This window comes from Mytilus edulis, chromosome 4 (genome assembly GCF_963676685.1).
Source record: "Mytilus edulis chromosome 4, xbMytEdul2.2, whole genome shotgun sequence".
Classification (NCBI taxonomy): Eukaryota; Metazoa; Mollusca; class Bivalvia; order Mytilida; family Mytilidae; genus Mytilus; species Mytilus edulis.
The window spans coordinates 21,489,041-21,503,741 of NC_092347.1; the positions used below are offsets into that span (position 1 = coordinate 21,489,041).

Sequence of the window (14,701 nt, forward strand, 5' to 3'; positions counted from 1 at the left end):
GTGTCTTACTTTCCCCCACATTTTATGTTTGATTATAAAAGTGAACAAAACTTTAAAGTCAGAGAAACAGTGAAGGCATTTGATCTGCACACAAAACCTATCGTGTCTTACTTTCCCCCCACATTTTATGTTTGATTATAAAAGTGAACAAAACTTTAAAGTCAGAGAAACAGTGAAGGCATTTGATCTGCACACAAAACCTATCTTGTTTTACTTTTCCCCCACATTTTATGTTTGATTATAAAAGTGAACAAAACTAAAAGTCAAAGAAACAGTGAAGGCATTTGATCTGCACACAAAACCTATCGTGTCTTACTTTCCCCCCACATTTTATGTTTGATTATAAAAGTGAACAAAACTTTAAAGTCAGAGAAACAGTGAAGGCATTTGATCTGCACACAAAACCTATCGTGTTTTACTTTCCCCCCACATTTTATGTTTGATTATAAAAGTGAACAAAACTTTAAAGTCAGAGAAACAGTGAAGGCATTTGATCTGCACACAAAACCTATCGTGTCTTACTTTCCCCCCACATTTTATGTTTGATTATAAAAGTGAACAAAACTTTAAAGTCAGAGAACCAGTGAAGGCATTTGATCTGCACACAAAACCTATCTTGTTTTACTTTCCCCCCACATTTTATGTTTGATTATAAAAGTGAACAAAACTTTAAAGTCAAAGAAACAGTGAAGGCATTTGATCTGCACACAAAACCTATCGTGTCTTACTTTCCCCCCACATTTTATGTTTGATTATAAAAGTGAACAAAACTTTAAAGTCAAAGAAACAGTGAAGGCATTTGATCTGCACACAAAACCTATCGTGTCTTACTTTCCCCCCACATTTTATGTTTGATTATAAAAGTGAACAAAACTAAAAGTCAAAGAAACAGTGAAGGCATTTGATCTGCACACAAAACCTATCGTGTCTTACTTTCCCCCCACATTTTATGTTTGATTATAAAAGTGAACAAAACTAAAAGTCAAAGAAACAGTGAAGGCATTTGATCTGCACACAAAACCTATCGTGTCTTACTTTTCCCCCACATTTTATGTTTGATTATAAAAGTGAACAAAACTTTAAAGTCAGAGAAACAGTGAAGGCATTTGATCTGCACACAAAACCTATCGTGTCTTACTTTCCCCCCACATTTTATGTTTGATTATAAAAGTGAACAAAACTTTAAAGTCAGAGAAACAGTGAAGGCATTTGATCTGCACACAAAACCTATCGTGTCTTACTTTTCCCCCACATTTTATGTTTGATTATAAAAGTGAACAAAACTTTAAAGTCAAAGAAACAGTGAAGGCATTTGATCTGCACACAAAACCTATCGTGTCTTACTTTCCCCCCACATTTTATGTTTGATTATAAAAGTGAACAAAACTTTAAAGTCAGAGAAACAGTGAAGGCATTTGATCTGCACACAAAACCTATCGTGTCTTACTTTCCCCCACATTTTATGTTTGATTATAAAAGTGAACAAAACTTTAAAGTCAAAGAACCAGTGAAGGCATTTGATCTGCACACAAAACCTCTCACCTAACTAGAAGTAAATATTTTATTATGAGTTGTAGTTGTGCAGGGTGTAATGTGTTCCCAACAAAGAATGCTATGTATCATCATTCAACATTTTATTATCATTTACTTTAAGGTACAATATAAGTAATACATTGTCAAACTTACTTCTTATAGGTCTAATGTATAGAGAGATATATTGGTTTAAGGTTCTAATTGTGTCTATGTCAGCACTGTGACTTAACGCCAATTTTGGTACAAAAAAAAACATACACCTTTTTTGGTATAGACATACTTCTTGATATTTGATTTGTTGAGCTCAGAAGCTTTAATATCTTATCACAAATAATAAAACTGATCCAAAGTTATACTGAAATGTTTATGACTTGCAAGTATATTTTTTGTAAGATTTGTTGTAAAAAATTTTATAAAATGAATCACAGGACCCAAACCTAATAAGTGTATACGTATGTTATGGTAATTTCTAGATCCAGACACTTAGATGAGGGGTTGGACTCAAAAATGTTATCCTGTTGTTATGTCTATTCAATTTAGCAGTACATGTACTAGGAAAAGTTTATTAAATTTCTTTATAAAAAAAACACATTACATTTAATTAGTTATAAAGACAGTCGACTTAATTTCATGAGGTTTCTAAAAATGTACAAAAATTTCTAGATAGAAATTATATCAATGAATATAAACTACTTCCTCTAAGAAGATAGTACTATTGATTTATTGTTAAGAAATTGTTTTTATCACTTTTTAATGAAAAGTAAACTGAACAATATGAGTTGAGAAAATGGCTTGCTTTAGGGAGAAAATTTTCCTAAAATGTCATTGTGATAAAGGCTGAATAATCTATACTTATTAAATTCTTAAAATGCCATAAATAAACTTAAAGCTTATTGGATAATCGCTATTAATCCAGTTTTGTATTCAATACATCTATTGTTTGTTTTAAGTGAAGAAATAACAATGACCATAAAAATGTTATGTACCTGACCATGTGTATTATTTTAAAAGCAATATTATATGAAATAAGCATATTTCTTAGTAACATTTAACAAATTCTACTTCTTGTCAATGTGAAACACGTTTCTGGTGATGCTATGACATGTGAAACAAGTTTCTTGTGATGCCATGCAATGTGAAACATGTTTCTGGTGATGCCATGACATGTGCAACAAGTTTCTTGCAATGCCATGCAATGTGAAACAAGTTTCTGGTGATGCCATAACAAATCAGAAATGTCCAAACCCCTGATATTCCTATAAAAAACTTCAAGATTCATTCTGAAATTCTAAATCAGTCAAATTAATTTTTGTATTTAATAATGGAAGGATTTATAAAAAGAATTCTGTTTTTAAAAGCATATCAACTTCCATTAAGATTTGTTATGATTGATAGAGTCTCAGAATTGTCTGTGGTACAAAAACTGGCCAAAACAATGATAAACCTACACAGGATAGGGTATGTATAGAACAAAATACAATTCCAGATGTGTTCCCTCACTCAGTGGTCAAATTCTCTATAGGATATATAATAGTCAGAAGAGTGCAAGTTTGAGGTTCCATAGACAAGGCTTAAGCTGTATTGAGTCACTTTTGACTAATAATTTTGCAATCAAATCTTGATTTGGTGTTAATAAATGCCTGGCAACTTTCAAAATCTACTGAATGATGTAAAAAAAATCCTGAACCAAGGTTTTTGTACCAATGTGTTCAGTCACGCAATGCCTTAACTCAAAACAAATTGTATGCCTTTAAATTTCAAGCACATTAAACTAATTGAATAAAAAAATTGCTATTAAATCATGTTTATTCTATTTTAAATGAAAGTTGAATTTGAATGCATAAATGTTTTATTTATATGTATTTTGTGTAACTTGATCATTAGATATTTTCAAATTGTCAAGGCCCATTTGTGTATCATCATTATAAAATAAGAATTTTGAATATTTAAACATATTTATGTGAAAACATTCACAAAGAAAATGAAAAATTACTTTAAAAAGCTACTGAAAGTTTAATTCTTTATAATAATGCATGGTAAAGAAATTACATAAAAATTATTTGAATATGACTAATTATTGTTAAATTGTCCTTAAATGGTTGTATTATTACAGGGTTTTTTCAACAATACTATCTCTAAGAAAATCAAAACAGTAGTTGAAGCTATCTTGTTTTTATTTTTTTGTGCATTAAGACAAGCCTCGAGCTTCCGGTACCATCAACATTGACAGCTCCGGCAGTTTTCACATCTTATTTCTGCGGAAAAATTGTATTAAGAAGATTCGCCTATTCATTTTCACAATACAAATTCCTCACAGCTAGATCTACAATATTGCTAAGCATAAGACTTAGTTGAGTAAAATGATTTTAGAAAAAAATGGGTCATAATCAATAAAATTTTACTTTCAAAAGTCATATGTATCCTTGTGTTAAATGTAAAAAAATCAACATTGCAGCTTATTGTATGGTCTGTAATGTCTAAATACGTATATTTCATAGAAGTAATAAATAGTTAATAAGTTTCTACAGAAACTTGACTCTAAAGCATTTTACTCTTTTATTTAATCAAATGGCAAAGTTCCAGAACATTGACACTGTTGTGTGGAGCAAATGTATGCATAATTTTAATGGATTATAAATTATTAAAAAAGCCCATGGAAAAAATCATTAAACAAAACATAAATTGTTATAGATCTGGTTCTAGTCTAAGGTACTGATGGAATAATCCATACTCATATCTCAATCATGCTCCAATCAGTTCAGACTTTCGCTCATCAACCAGAAAAAAAAGATAATTTATATGTAATTTTTTTCCTTGAAAAATCATAAACATGAGTTATTGCTTTTGTGACCTTTACATATATACATGGTACTCAATAAAAACTTCTGATAGGTTTCTTAGGTCCATAGTATTGTACCAAGTCTAAAGAAGTTATGGATGATACAATGGTCATTTAAGTATCCTCTAGAATTTGTCTTTTGTTTTTCCCATGTCACAGATCTCTTCATTAATATATATATGAATGGTATAAAAAAAAACTTATTTTGAACTGGGTTTAGGTGCTGCACTGGCCCCCAATACTCAATGCAGTTACCTATAGATATATAACTTATGATATGTAATAGTTTCTTAACCAACTAGTTGAAAACTGAACATTGGTTTATACAGAAATGATCGAGTTCCCAAGTATGGGATTGTAAGAGGTTGTAGAATCTGTCTTGACTGTCTGTCATGTCAGGCAAATTTTGGTTTTGTCATTTATGTCTTTTTTGGCAAGGTGTTGTATATAACAAGATAGTCAAAAATAATCCTTTAGACAGCCAAAACTACTTAGTCGAGCAGATTGTATATTAGACCAGTTATTCCTAGAGGTAGTCCATCCCAATATTTGTCAAAAAATCTGGGAATTTCAAAATGTCAGGGAAAATGTTCTCAGACAGAAAATGTTCTTAAACCTGGTAGTTGGAATGTGGATAACTGTACAGTCTAGAGTTTCGTTTAAATTTTAGTAATCTACATAAAAATGGAAATATTAAAAATATTACATCTCATGGGATAAATGTCCTTCCATAACAAACGTTTTAAAGGTTGGAAAATAAAATCTAGCATAGGATTACTTTAATAATAAAGCATTAGCCTTGGGTTGTTTCTACATTGGTAAATTTACACCAGGATTTTTAAAAACAAGCATTATAGAATATGCAGAAAAATATTTGAGATGAAGATAAAAAGATGAAAAGATAACATTTATATTTTATCTAAAAAGATTTTTTCAACATCTAAAAATTTCAAGGGAGAGAAAGGAATAGATAAAGACATCTCATGCAATAATATATACATGTATATAAAATCCTCATCATTTTATATTTGAAAAAATAAGTTCACCTCTCAGAATGCAAGATTTCAAATACAAATTCAAATCAATTTGAAATTCTGTAAAACTGCTTGTGGCAAAACTAGTTTTATAGACTATCAATGAAGACATGAAAACGAAATATTTCAATTATTACATTTTTCCCCAGCTAATTATAACTTGACACTTTAAAACTGGAGATATTGGTACAATGCCACAAGCATTAGTTTTACATTAAATGATATTTCAGAACAATGCATATCTTGGTTATAATCTACTAAGCATGCAGTACTTCCTTGGTTCCCATAAGCAGGATAATTATACTACTAACATGTATATATATATATATTATATCATACCATACTATATGGAGAAACTACACTCTGTATAACAAAACAAACTATGATTATATAACATGTAATAGGGTGACAATTAGTGATACGAGTAACAATACTTTTGCAAAAATACATGTGAAAATGCATGAATGTATATAGCAAGGATTCGTAAGTGAGATACTTCCGTATAGTAATCAAATCATGCAGGGGTTATAATTTAATTACACTACAAGTTCCGTTGTTGGAAGAGATTTCTCTAGTGTCATCAATACATCATCTAAGATGGGAACCTGATTCCCATTTGGTAAATAGGAATTTAAATGATAGCAAGGGATTTTAACAGCCAATGAATAATATATCTACAAAAGATATATGCATATATAATATATGTTTTCTCTTACATTTACTTTTATCATATTTACAGTTTTACTCTGGACTGTATATTTTTTTTTTTATTGAATATATTAAGGCCTTTGGTAGCATGATATACACATGTATTACATTTTACTATTACTGTTAAATATATAATAATGATTGTTTCAATTTTCTTTTCAAAAAGAACATTTTATTTTTATTTTTATTTTCACCTTTTTTTATATTGTGAAGTTGGCATTAAGGATTAATTTTTGATGATTTAATCTCTAATTATCCATCAATTCCAAGCCAAAACCTGTAAATAGTGGACAATTAAAAAAAATATAAAAAAAGAATGAAGAATATAGATGACATATATGTTAAAATAAATAGGTGAGATATCATTTCAGCATTGTTCAGTGCATCAAAATCTGCATACATGTACATGGCAAATAATTAAAAGTTTATATGTCACACCAAAATAAACATATGCAAAAGGGATTTGGTCTTAAAAATAAACATAAGCAGAAATTGGCTTAGTTTTAAAAATGTTTGTATAAAGTTGCTATGTGTGTGTTTTCTCTGGATTATAATAATCATAGTTCCTATAATCCTAAAAAGGTTTAATTTGTGTTTAATTCCGACCAATCTACTTACCTGTATATAATTAAACCTTGATTAAATCTTTGTCACGATAATCTACACTTTTTTATAATCCATAACATAATTTCTTTACTTTATTCATACCTTGTCTTTCATATACTTGTCGATTTCTTCTAAAGGTTTTCCTAGTAATTTATTATCGAAAACATCTGAATATTCCACGGGGAGCAGATTTCCTTCCACCAAATTTGGATCTCGGTCCTTTTTAGCTTCCTCTTCATCATCATCGAATTTCAATTCCCCGTCGACAAGATGGGCTTCAGCAACACCTCCTGTTTTCTCGAACTTTTTCTGAGCTGCTGCCGCCTGTTCTACTTGTTGTTTCCATGATTCCGGTGTATACTCTTTGATTCGTGATTCGGGACGTTCATCTGGTTCTTTTAGGGGCTCGGTCTTACCAGCCAAAGCAAAAGCTGCTGTTGTAAGACTAGCAGGACCAAAAGGGTCTTTTTTCTTAACTCCGTCATTTCCACTGGCAGCCATATCAATTTACCCACAGTATTAATGACTTCACGGTTTTACGTTGTTAAAATCCCAAACATTTTATTTCAGAAAGAAACTCACAAGGCTGCATTGCTGCATTTCGTATATACTGTAGCCTGAAGAAAACAAACAAGAAAAAGTTTCAGCATTGTCATAATGATTAGCTGAAATTATAGCCCCTCATGCGCAAGTCTTGTCAGAATATCTTATTGAATGTGGGCAGCATTTGGAAGAAGAAAAGAAGATTCCGACATGTCGACGCTAAAGCTTTTCTTGTCTGATTTAAAATGTAAAAGTAAGTATACCCCAGATTCCTTCTCAAGTTAATTTTTTTAACGTCTGGTTTCTTGGGAAAATGTGTAGACTGTCATGTCACAGCAACCTAACAACAAATGTTCACCCTAAACAGTCCTAAAGTATACGAGCACCGAACACCGTTTTATAAATCCTCCTATGTCTTAAGAGATTGTATTAGACTTGTGCATTTTCTTTGGCCACTGAATCGTATGACACGTATAAATAGAGACCGCGACTAGTTTTGTAAGTACTCCATCCTATCCGCCGTTGAAACATTTGTTTTAGTGTAAATTTGTATACTCATCAGCCAAAATGTAAATGCCTTTCATACACATCGTTTTTACTTAATTCAAATAGACAAGACTTAAGTACTTTTTGTATTTAATGGTAACTATGAGTTAAGCATTTCAATCATTTCATCGGACAATATTACAGACGGCAAAACACAAAGGGGGACAAGGGGAAAAATTTCTACTCTATATGACGAGGACACCGTCAAATTTTCAGTTAATAAATATATTAAGTAATTACAGTAAATTCATTAAAAAATCTAAAAATAACTAATTTCATCTCATATCGTTTTTAATGTCTATCCACTTGCACTAGGTCATGTTGTAATTATCTGATTGTTTGTTTGTTTTGTTTTGTTTTGTAGTCTATGTTTATGTTTTATTTTATCTTTGCCAATTAACACACGTAAACATTCACATTCACTCAAAAGACCGTCAGTGTAATATCAGATATCTGAATACTTTGAAATACTGAAAACTTCTATTCCGAATACACCATTAAAATTATTAAAATTAAATAAATGAAAATACATATGTTTACACTTTGTCTTACCTTTTAGTTTATAAAGAGTATAGGTATATTAAACATGTAATTCCAAGTTCAAAAACGTATATACGAATTAGCAAGTATCTCGTTGTTTCTTTAAATTTATTATCCCAATCCGAATTACGTAAAGCAGAAAAAATATATATTTCTTGTAAATATGTGATAATATCCTTTAATATCTCTTTTGTTAGGAAAGTCACTGCTTAAAAAACTAATGATTTTTTAATGGATTCCAGCACTCAATTCTTATCCCAGGATATTCAGCTATGGAAACTTTTTAACTTTGCCAACGATGACGTCAGTTCAATATATATGTATTCCATTGTATAAGAATAATACCATCCGTTATAAATTGATTTCACGGGTGACTGATGATTAAAGACAATTAATAGATAAACTAGTAAGATTGTGTAAAAGAAGACATGGACTTCTGCGAAATTTACTTGTATATTCCACCGCGACTGTCTCCCGTTTCACTCCTTTTAATCCGACTTTTATAATGGAACGTTTGTTGTTGAGAAAATTAAACTCGACAAATAAATGAAGCTTAAGTATTTTAAATCTGAAAAGATATATTATAGTATATAAAAGTAGTCCCACAATAGTATACGGTCGAATAATTTTGTTCTGTAGGATTTATATGGAATTGAGAGTATTTACCCAATGTTTTGGACACGCCATTTAAAATTGATCACAACTTGTACAAATACCTACATTGGAAGTATAACTAAACAGTCACAAACAAAAATCGTTAAGCTACTATTTAATTTGAAAAAGCAGAACTAATTAAATCGTTATTGAAGTTAAAACTGTCCTATTTAAATATACGAAGGCCCTTGAATTCCATAACTCTTATCGACGAAATTTTATTTTGACGACGTTTTTAAGTCACCATCGAAAAATATCTCTATGCAGCTTAAACATTCAGCAACACATTACAATATAAACAATGTATCGTAATATTCAACTATAATAAACTTTATTTGCTAAATGTCAAAAAAATATTGTAATTTTATTTTCTTTCTATTTACCTTTATACTTCCCTGGGAAGATAACGAAGCATAAGTAATACGCTACATATATCAATGTTGTCAATCCTAAATGGGGACCACCCTATCATATGATATATATATATACATATATATATATACTGTAGGTATTTTGTAGCATCACCTTATTCTCCATTATGTACTTTATAGTCGTTATTTTCCTATTTTATTTTATTTTTATTTGATGGGGCGGGGGGGGGGGGGGGGGGAGAAGAAATGTGTCATCCACATAATGCTACCATGGCCTGTTCTGTAAACCCAACCAGATCGTCATGAATGAGCATATTGAGTCAAATTTTAATTGACTATTTGTTTGTATTGTAGTCTTTTTTATTATTATTCAAAAAAACACATATATGTCATCCATATAATGCTGCCATGACTTCTATTAACATATTTGATTTGCTAAATGTCTAAATATACTGTAATTTTTTGAAGCTATATCGATGTTGTCATTCCAAAGCAAAATAGGGACCATGCTATCATATGATATATAGGTATTTTGTAGCTTACCCTTACTCACCATTCTTTATTTATGGTCGTTATTTCTCTATTTAAAAAAAAAAAAAAAATTGGGGGGGGGGGAATAATTCTCTGTTCTGTAAACCCAACCAGACCGTTATAAATGAGAATATTGAATTGAAGTTTCAATTAATTATTTGTTTGTATTGTAGTCTTTAAAAAAAAAAGAAGAGATGTGTCATCCACATAATGCTACCATGGCCTCTGAAAAAAACAACTAAATTCTTAATAGACAAGGTTTCTGCAGTCATTCGCGAAGTATGTACTTTTAATTCATGAAATAAGTATTGCACAAAGCTGAATTTAACTCATTAACGCATGGACGCACTGAAGTTGATATATCCGTACCATAAAGAGGAACAGTAACGCCATTGCTAAAATCCATAATTTATACACTGCTTTGTAGTACATTAAAGCTTCATCTGTTTACTGAAACGCTGAATTGGTGTATTGTTCGAACATTCTTAATAATTGTCTCGTTGGTCTCGTGCTCGGCTACATTCGAACCACCACTTGGTCAAACCTAATAAAAGTCCAGTGGAAGAAATTGATAAGAGGAACACTGCTATCAAAACCTCTAAACTATCAATTATATCATACTAGTACTATTATACGGATAAGTACATTCAGGATAGTACAAATCATGGAGACAACGTTAATAGTTTTTTAATACAAGTAGACAAAAAATACGAAAAATGAAATTACAATGATTGTAAAATACATATGTTCACCGAGTCCCTGTGGTTTTACATAGACATAAGAAGATGTGGTATGAGTGCAAATGAGACTGCTCTCAGTCCAAGTCACAATTTGTAAGAGTAAGCAACGGAGCCTTTGGTCACACCTAACAGCAAGCTATAATAAGCCACAAAAAGACTAGTGTAAAACCATTCAAACAGGAAATTCAACTGTCTAATCTATATAAACAAGACTGCACACGCTGTAATGTCTCGCCTTCTTTACTAATCATTGATATTATGTTGATAGTCCTAAATATAACTCATGAACTTAACATAATCATGAAAATGAGGTCAAGGTCAAATAAACCAAACAAGAAATACATGTACACCTCACAATCAATCAATACACTAAATATGGTTGACCTATTGCTTGTAGTTTCTAAGAAACATAATTAACCATGAAAACTAAACATTCATTTGACCAATGAACCATGACAATGAGGTCAAGGTCAGATGAACCATGCCAGGCAGACATTTCTTTATTTAAATAAGGCCGTTAGTTTTCTCGTTTGAATTGTTTTACATTGTCAATTCGGGGCCTTTTATAGCTGACTATGCGGTATGGGGATTTGCTCATTGTTGAAGGCCGTACGGTGACCTATAATTGTTAATGTCTGTGTCATTTTGGTCTCTTGTGGACAGTTGTCGCATTGGCAATCATACCACATCTTCTTTTTTATATGTACAGTTTACAGTTTTTCCATACAACAAATATATTTGACCTATTGCATAATAGTTTAAGAAAATCTGACCAAAACACAAAACTGAACACTGAGCAATGAACCGTGAAAATGAGGTCAAGGTAAAAAAAAATCTGCAAAACTCACATGTACATCATAAAATATTTTCGTACACCAAATAAAGTTGACCTATTGCATTTAGTATTAGAAAAAAATACCAAAACTCAAAACTTAACTATAAACACTGAATCATGAAAACTGTCTGACAGACATGAGGACCTTGTAAGGTAAGCACATACCTAATATAGCTATCATATTACTCATAATAAGAGAGAAATTAACATAACAAAAAAATCTTAACTTTTTTCAAGAGTCAACTGTACCATGAAAATGAGGTCAAGGACCATGGACATGTGACAGACGGAAACTTCGTAACATGAGGCATCATACAAAGTATGAATCAAAAAGGTCTCCCACCTTTTAAAATATAAAGCTTTTAAGAAGTGCATATAGCCAACGCCGCCGCCGGATCACTTTCCCTATGTCGAGCTTTCAGTGACAAAAATCGCAGGATCGGCAAAAAAACGAAAAACGAGACCTGATGTACATTTTTTACTATATAGACTTTTTTACTATGATTATTTATATATGGAGTTTTTGCCAGTAAACACATTACAAAAAAAAACGAGAAACACTTTTACACGAAAGAGCACTGGCTCAATTTTTTATGACTAGTTTTATTTAGTTCTTTCCAAAACATTTACTCTAAATAACAAACAAAAAATCAACCATTTTTTCAAATGATTTATGGAATAAAATATACAACTACCACACATTGAGAGTTCGTAAAACGTCGTCAAAACTAAAAACTTGAAATCAAGCAGACAAGGGGGAAATTATGTACAAACTAAGAAAAAATTTCAATTAATTGTTTGCCTGGTCGTGTTTTCCGATCTAAACAGTTTCCAACATACACAAAATGTCAATTTAGATTATCGGGATGAAAAATAAAGGTTAAATCATAAGAACTAGAATATCAAATACGTATTTTATTACTCGCTTTAATTTGAATTTGTTATTTTTCAAATTCTAGTACTATTTGTAATGAATCATTAGAGTAAGCAGCAGTATCTATATCTATGCAAATATGAACATATTTGATCCTTCATTCTGAAGTGTACTGATATTTATTTTAATTAGACCCGAGAAAATTTTCAATTTTTCTTTGTTGGATGTTATTGGACAGTGGGTGTGGATACTCTCAGATTAATACTTATGTGTTAGGGGTTTTTTTTGTGTGTGCTTCGTGCGGGTCTGTTGAATCAGGTCATTTCCAAAATATTAAAAAAAAAATCACTTTAAATTTATTTTGTGCTAACACATCGGGTACCAGGTTACGTAGGGGTGGATAACGACAGAACCCTCACACACATTTTTGTTTTATTTTCCAAAGTCGCGGGGATCGGGACCCCTTATATAATGCAGCTGTTGTCGTTTGTTGCTGTGTGACATCTATGTTTTTCAGGTATTGTTTTGCCATAATTCAGGCCGTTTTCCTATTTCAATTGTTTCATATTTGTGTTTTGTTGGCCGGTTGATATAGATAACTATATACGAGTTTGCTCATTGTTGATGGTCGTTCTGTGACCTATTGTTACTAACTTCTGGGTAATCTGGTTGTTTCATCCACATTTCTTTTTTTTTTAAGAATTGATATACTAGTATATTGAAATAAACTTGATTGGAAGAAATTCAGTCGGTCTTCAACAATCACAACTTTATTAACTTCGATTTCAACCGAAACTGAGAATATCATATCATGTATGAAATGGTCATTATAGTTGCATATAAATGTCAATGGAAAACATTCTATACCAGTGAGGGGTTAGGGCTTTCTGTTTGAGTTGATAAAATGTCTGCTAAGGCCAGTTTCTAAAACCTTAATATCAGATTCCTTGTTTATAAAGTGGTAAATATAGAAATCGAATGCACTATTTGAACCAAAACAAAGAAAAAAAATGAAAGAGTGTAAGGAAAATAAGGATGAATTGATAATAGCGTCATAAAATTAAAAGAAATTAAAATAAAATAGCATGGTAACATCTAGGAATCATCATAACATACTTCAATATTAAACCTAGACAGATTCTTTTTTAAATTTACTCCCCCACACATCCCTTCTTTTCTAATCTAAACATTACGAGTTTCAACCTAATCAATTTTTTTTCTCAATTAAATCAATTCAAAATATGAATATTTTATTAGTTTCAGTTAAATTTCAAATAACAATCAATGCTAATAATTATAGAATTACAATTTTTGAAATATGACACAAAACAGGTTGATTCTAACTATAAAATCACAGTCTGAATAAAATAAAAAGAATTTTTCAGAAACAGCACTTCCCCTGGGAGCAGGACCAACAAAATTTAAAAAAAAAAAAACAAGAATCATAACAAACATGTCCATGAAATAAAATAACATGTCACCTTACCTGGTAATGATAAAATTCCAATACATCTAAAAGCTGTAATATTATAAGCTGCATTTTTCTAATTGCACATATACTCCAGAAAGAAATATCTTGTAATCGATTGGTGTATTATCAGGTGAACTTTCTTTTGTATATACCTATAGGAATCAATACCTGTCCGATCAATCATAGGGTATTGTTTCAATATAGATTGTCAAGTGTCAACATCAAACTAACGTGTTTTAAAAGCACAAAACCTCCAATTCCAAAGCACACACTGTTCAACTCGTCATAGATTTTTTTCTCTCGGTTTGGCTTATTTTGTCAATGTATCACGGTCATGTATGTATATATAGCATATGAAATATGATTTTGAGATATCCTTTATATAATATTATATCAACTGTACAACAAAAGATTTGAAGATCTGAAAATATATGACCAGCAATTTCATCGTGGGCTGATTAGACGTCAGGTGGCAATCAGAGATTTATAATTGGGGAAACTAAAAAATACGCAGCATAAGAGAAAAAAAAAAGGTAGAAATAGAAAACATTTTTGTTTCTAGTGGATTGGAGAAAGGGTGATAAAGTATATAAATGGGATAATATACCCAAGATATTTCGATGTTTCTGTGCTAAATTTATTGTTCGACCATTTGCAAACTGTAAGAAATATACAAAATTTCTCCCCATTAACATCAGCGTACTTGTATAATAGATAGTCTTGATTAGTTTTTTTTCTTAGACGACACATGCGATTACGACTTTAATACCAGAATTAAGTCTGTGTTAGTTCGTTATGACGGTGGTGTATGTGTTGTATTGACCGATGCGGCTTTTTTCACGATAAAAAAGTCAAATGTCAATCATGGCACGAACA

The 14,701-nt window shown here is 30.9% G+C and overlaps 1 protein-coding gene across 19 annotated transcripts in view; it reads right to left on the bottom strand.

Annotated features, from left to right (window-relative positions):
* The window catches only part of LOC139519193 (sodium channel protein 1 brain-like), a 115,307-nt gene that overhangs the window by 87,213 nt on the left and 13,393 nt on the right, over positions 1-14,701 (bottom strand). For 3 of the 19 annotated variants that reach the window (XM_071311071.1, XM_071311070.1, XM_071311065.1), the window contains exons 1-3: positions 8,362-9,020; positions 6,823-7,337; positions 5,746-5,769 (exon numbers count right to left, since the gene is read on the bottom strand). In XM_071311071.1, coding sequence (XP_071167172.1) covers positions 5,746-5,769; positions 6,823-7,221 — 423 coding nt within the window. In that variant the 5' untranslated portion in view covers positions 7,222-7,337; positions 8,362-9,020. Of the gene's footprint in view, positions 1-5,745; positions 5,770-6,822; positions 7,338-8,361; positions 9,074-14,701 lie in introns of those variants that run through there. The other 16 variants (XM_071311074.1, XM_071311069.1, XM_071311068.1 and 13 more) reach the window with 10 other exon arrangements.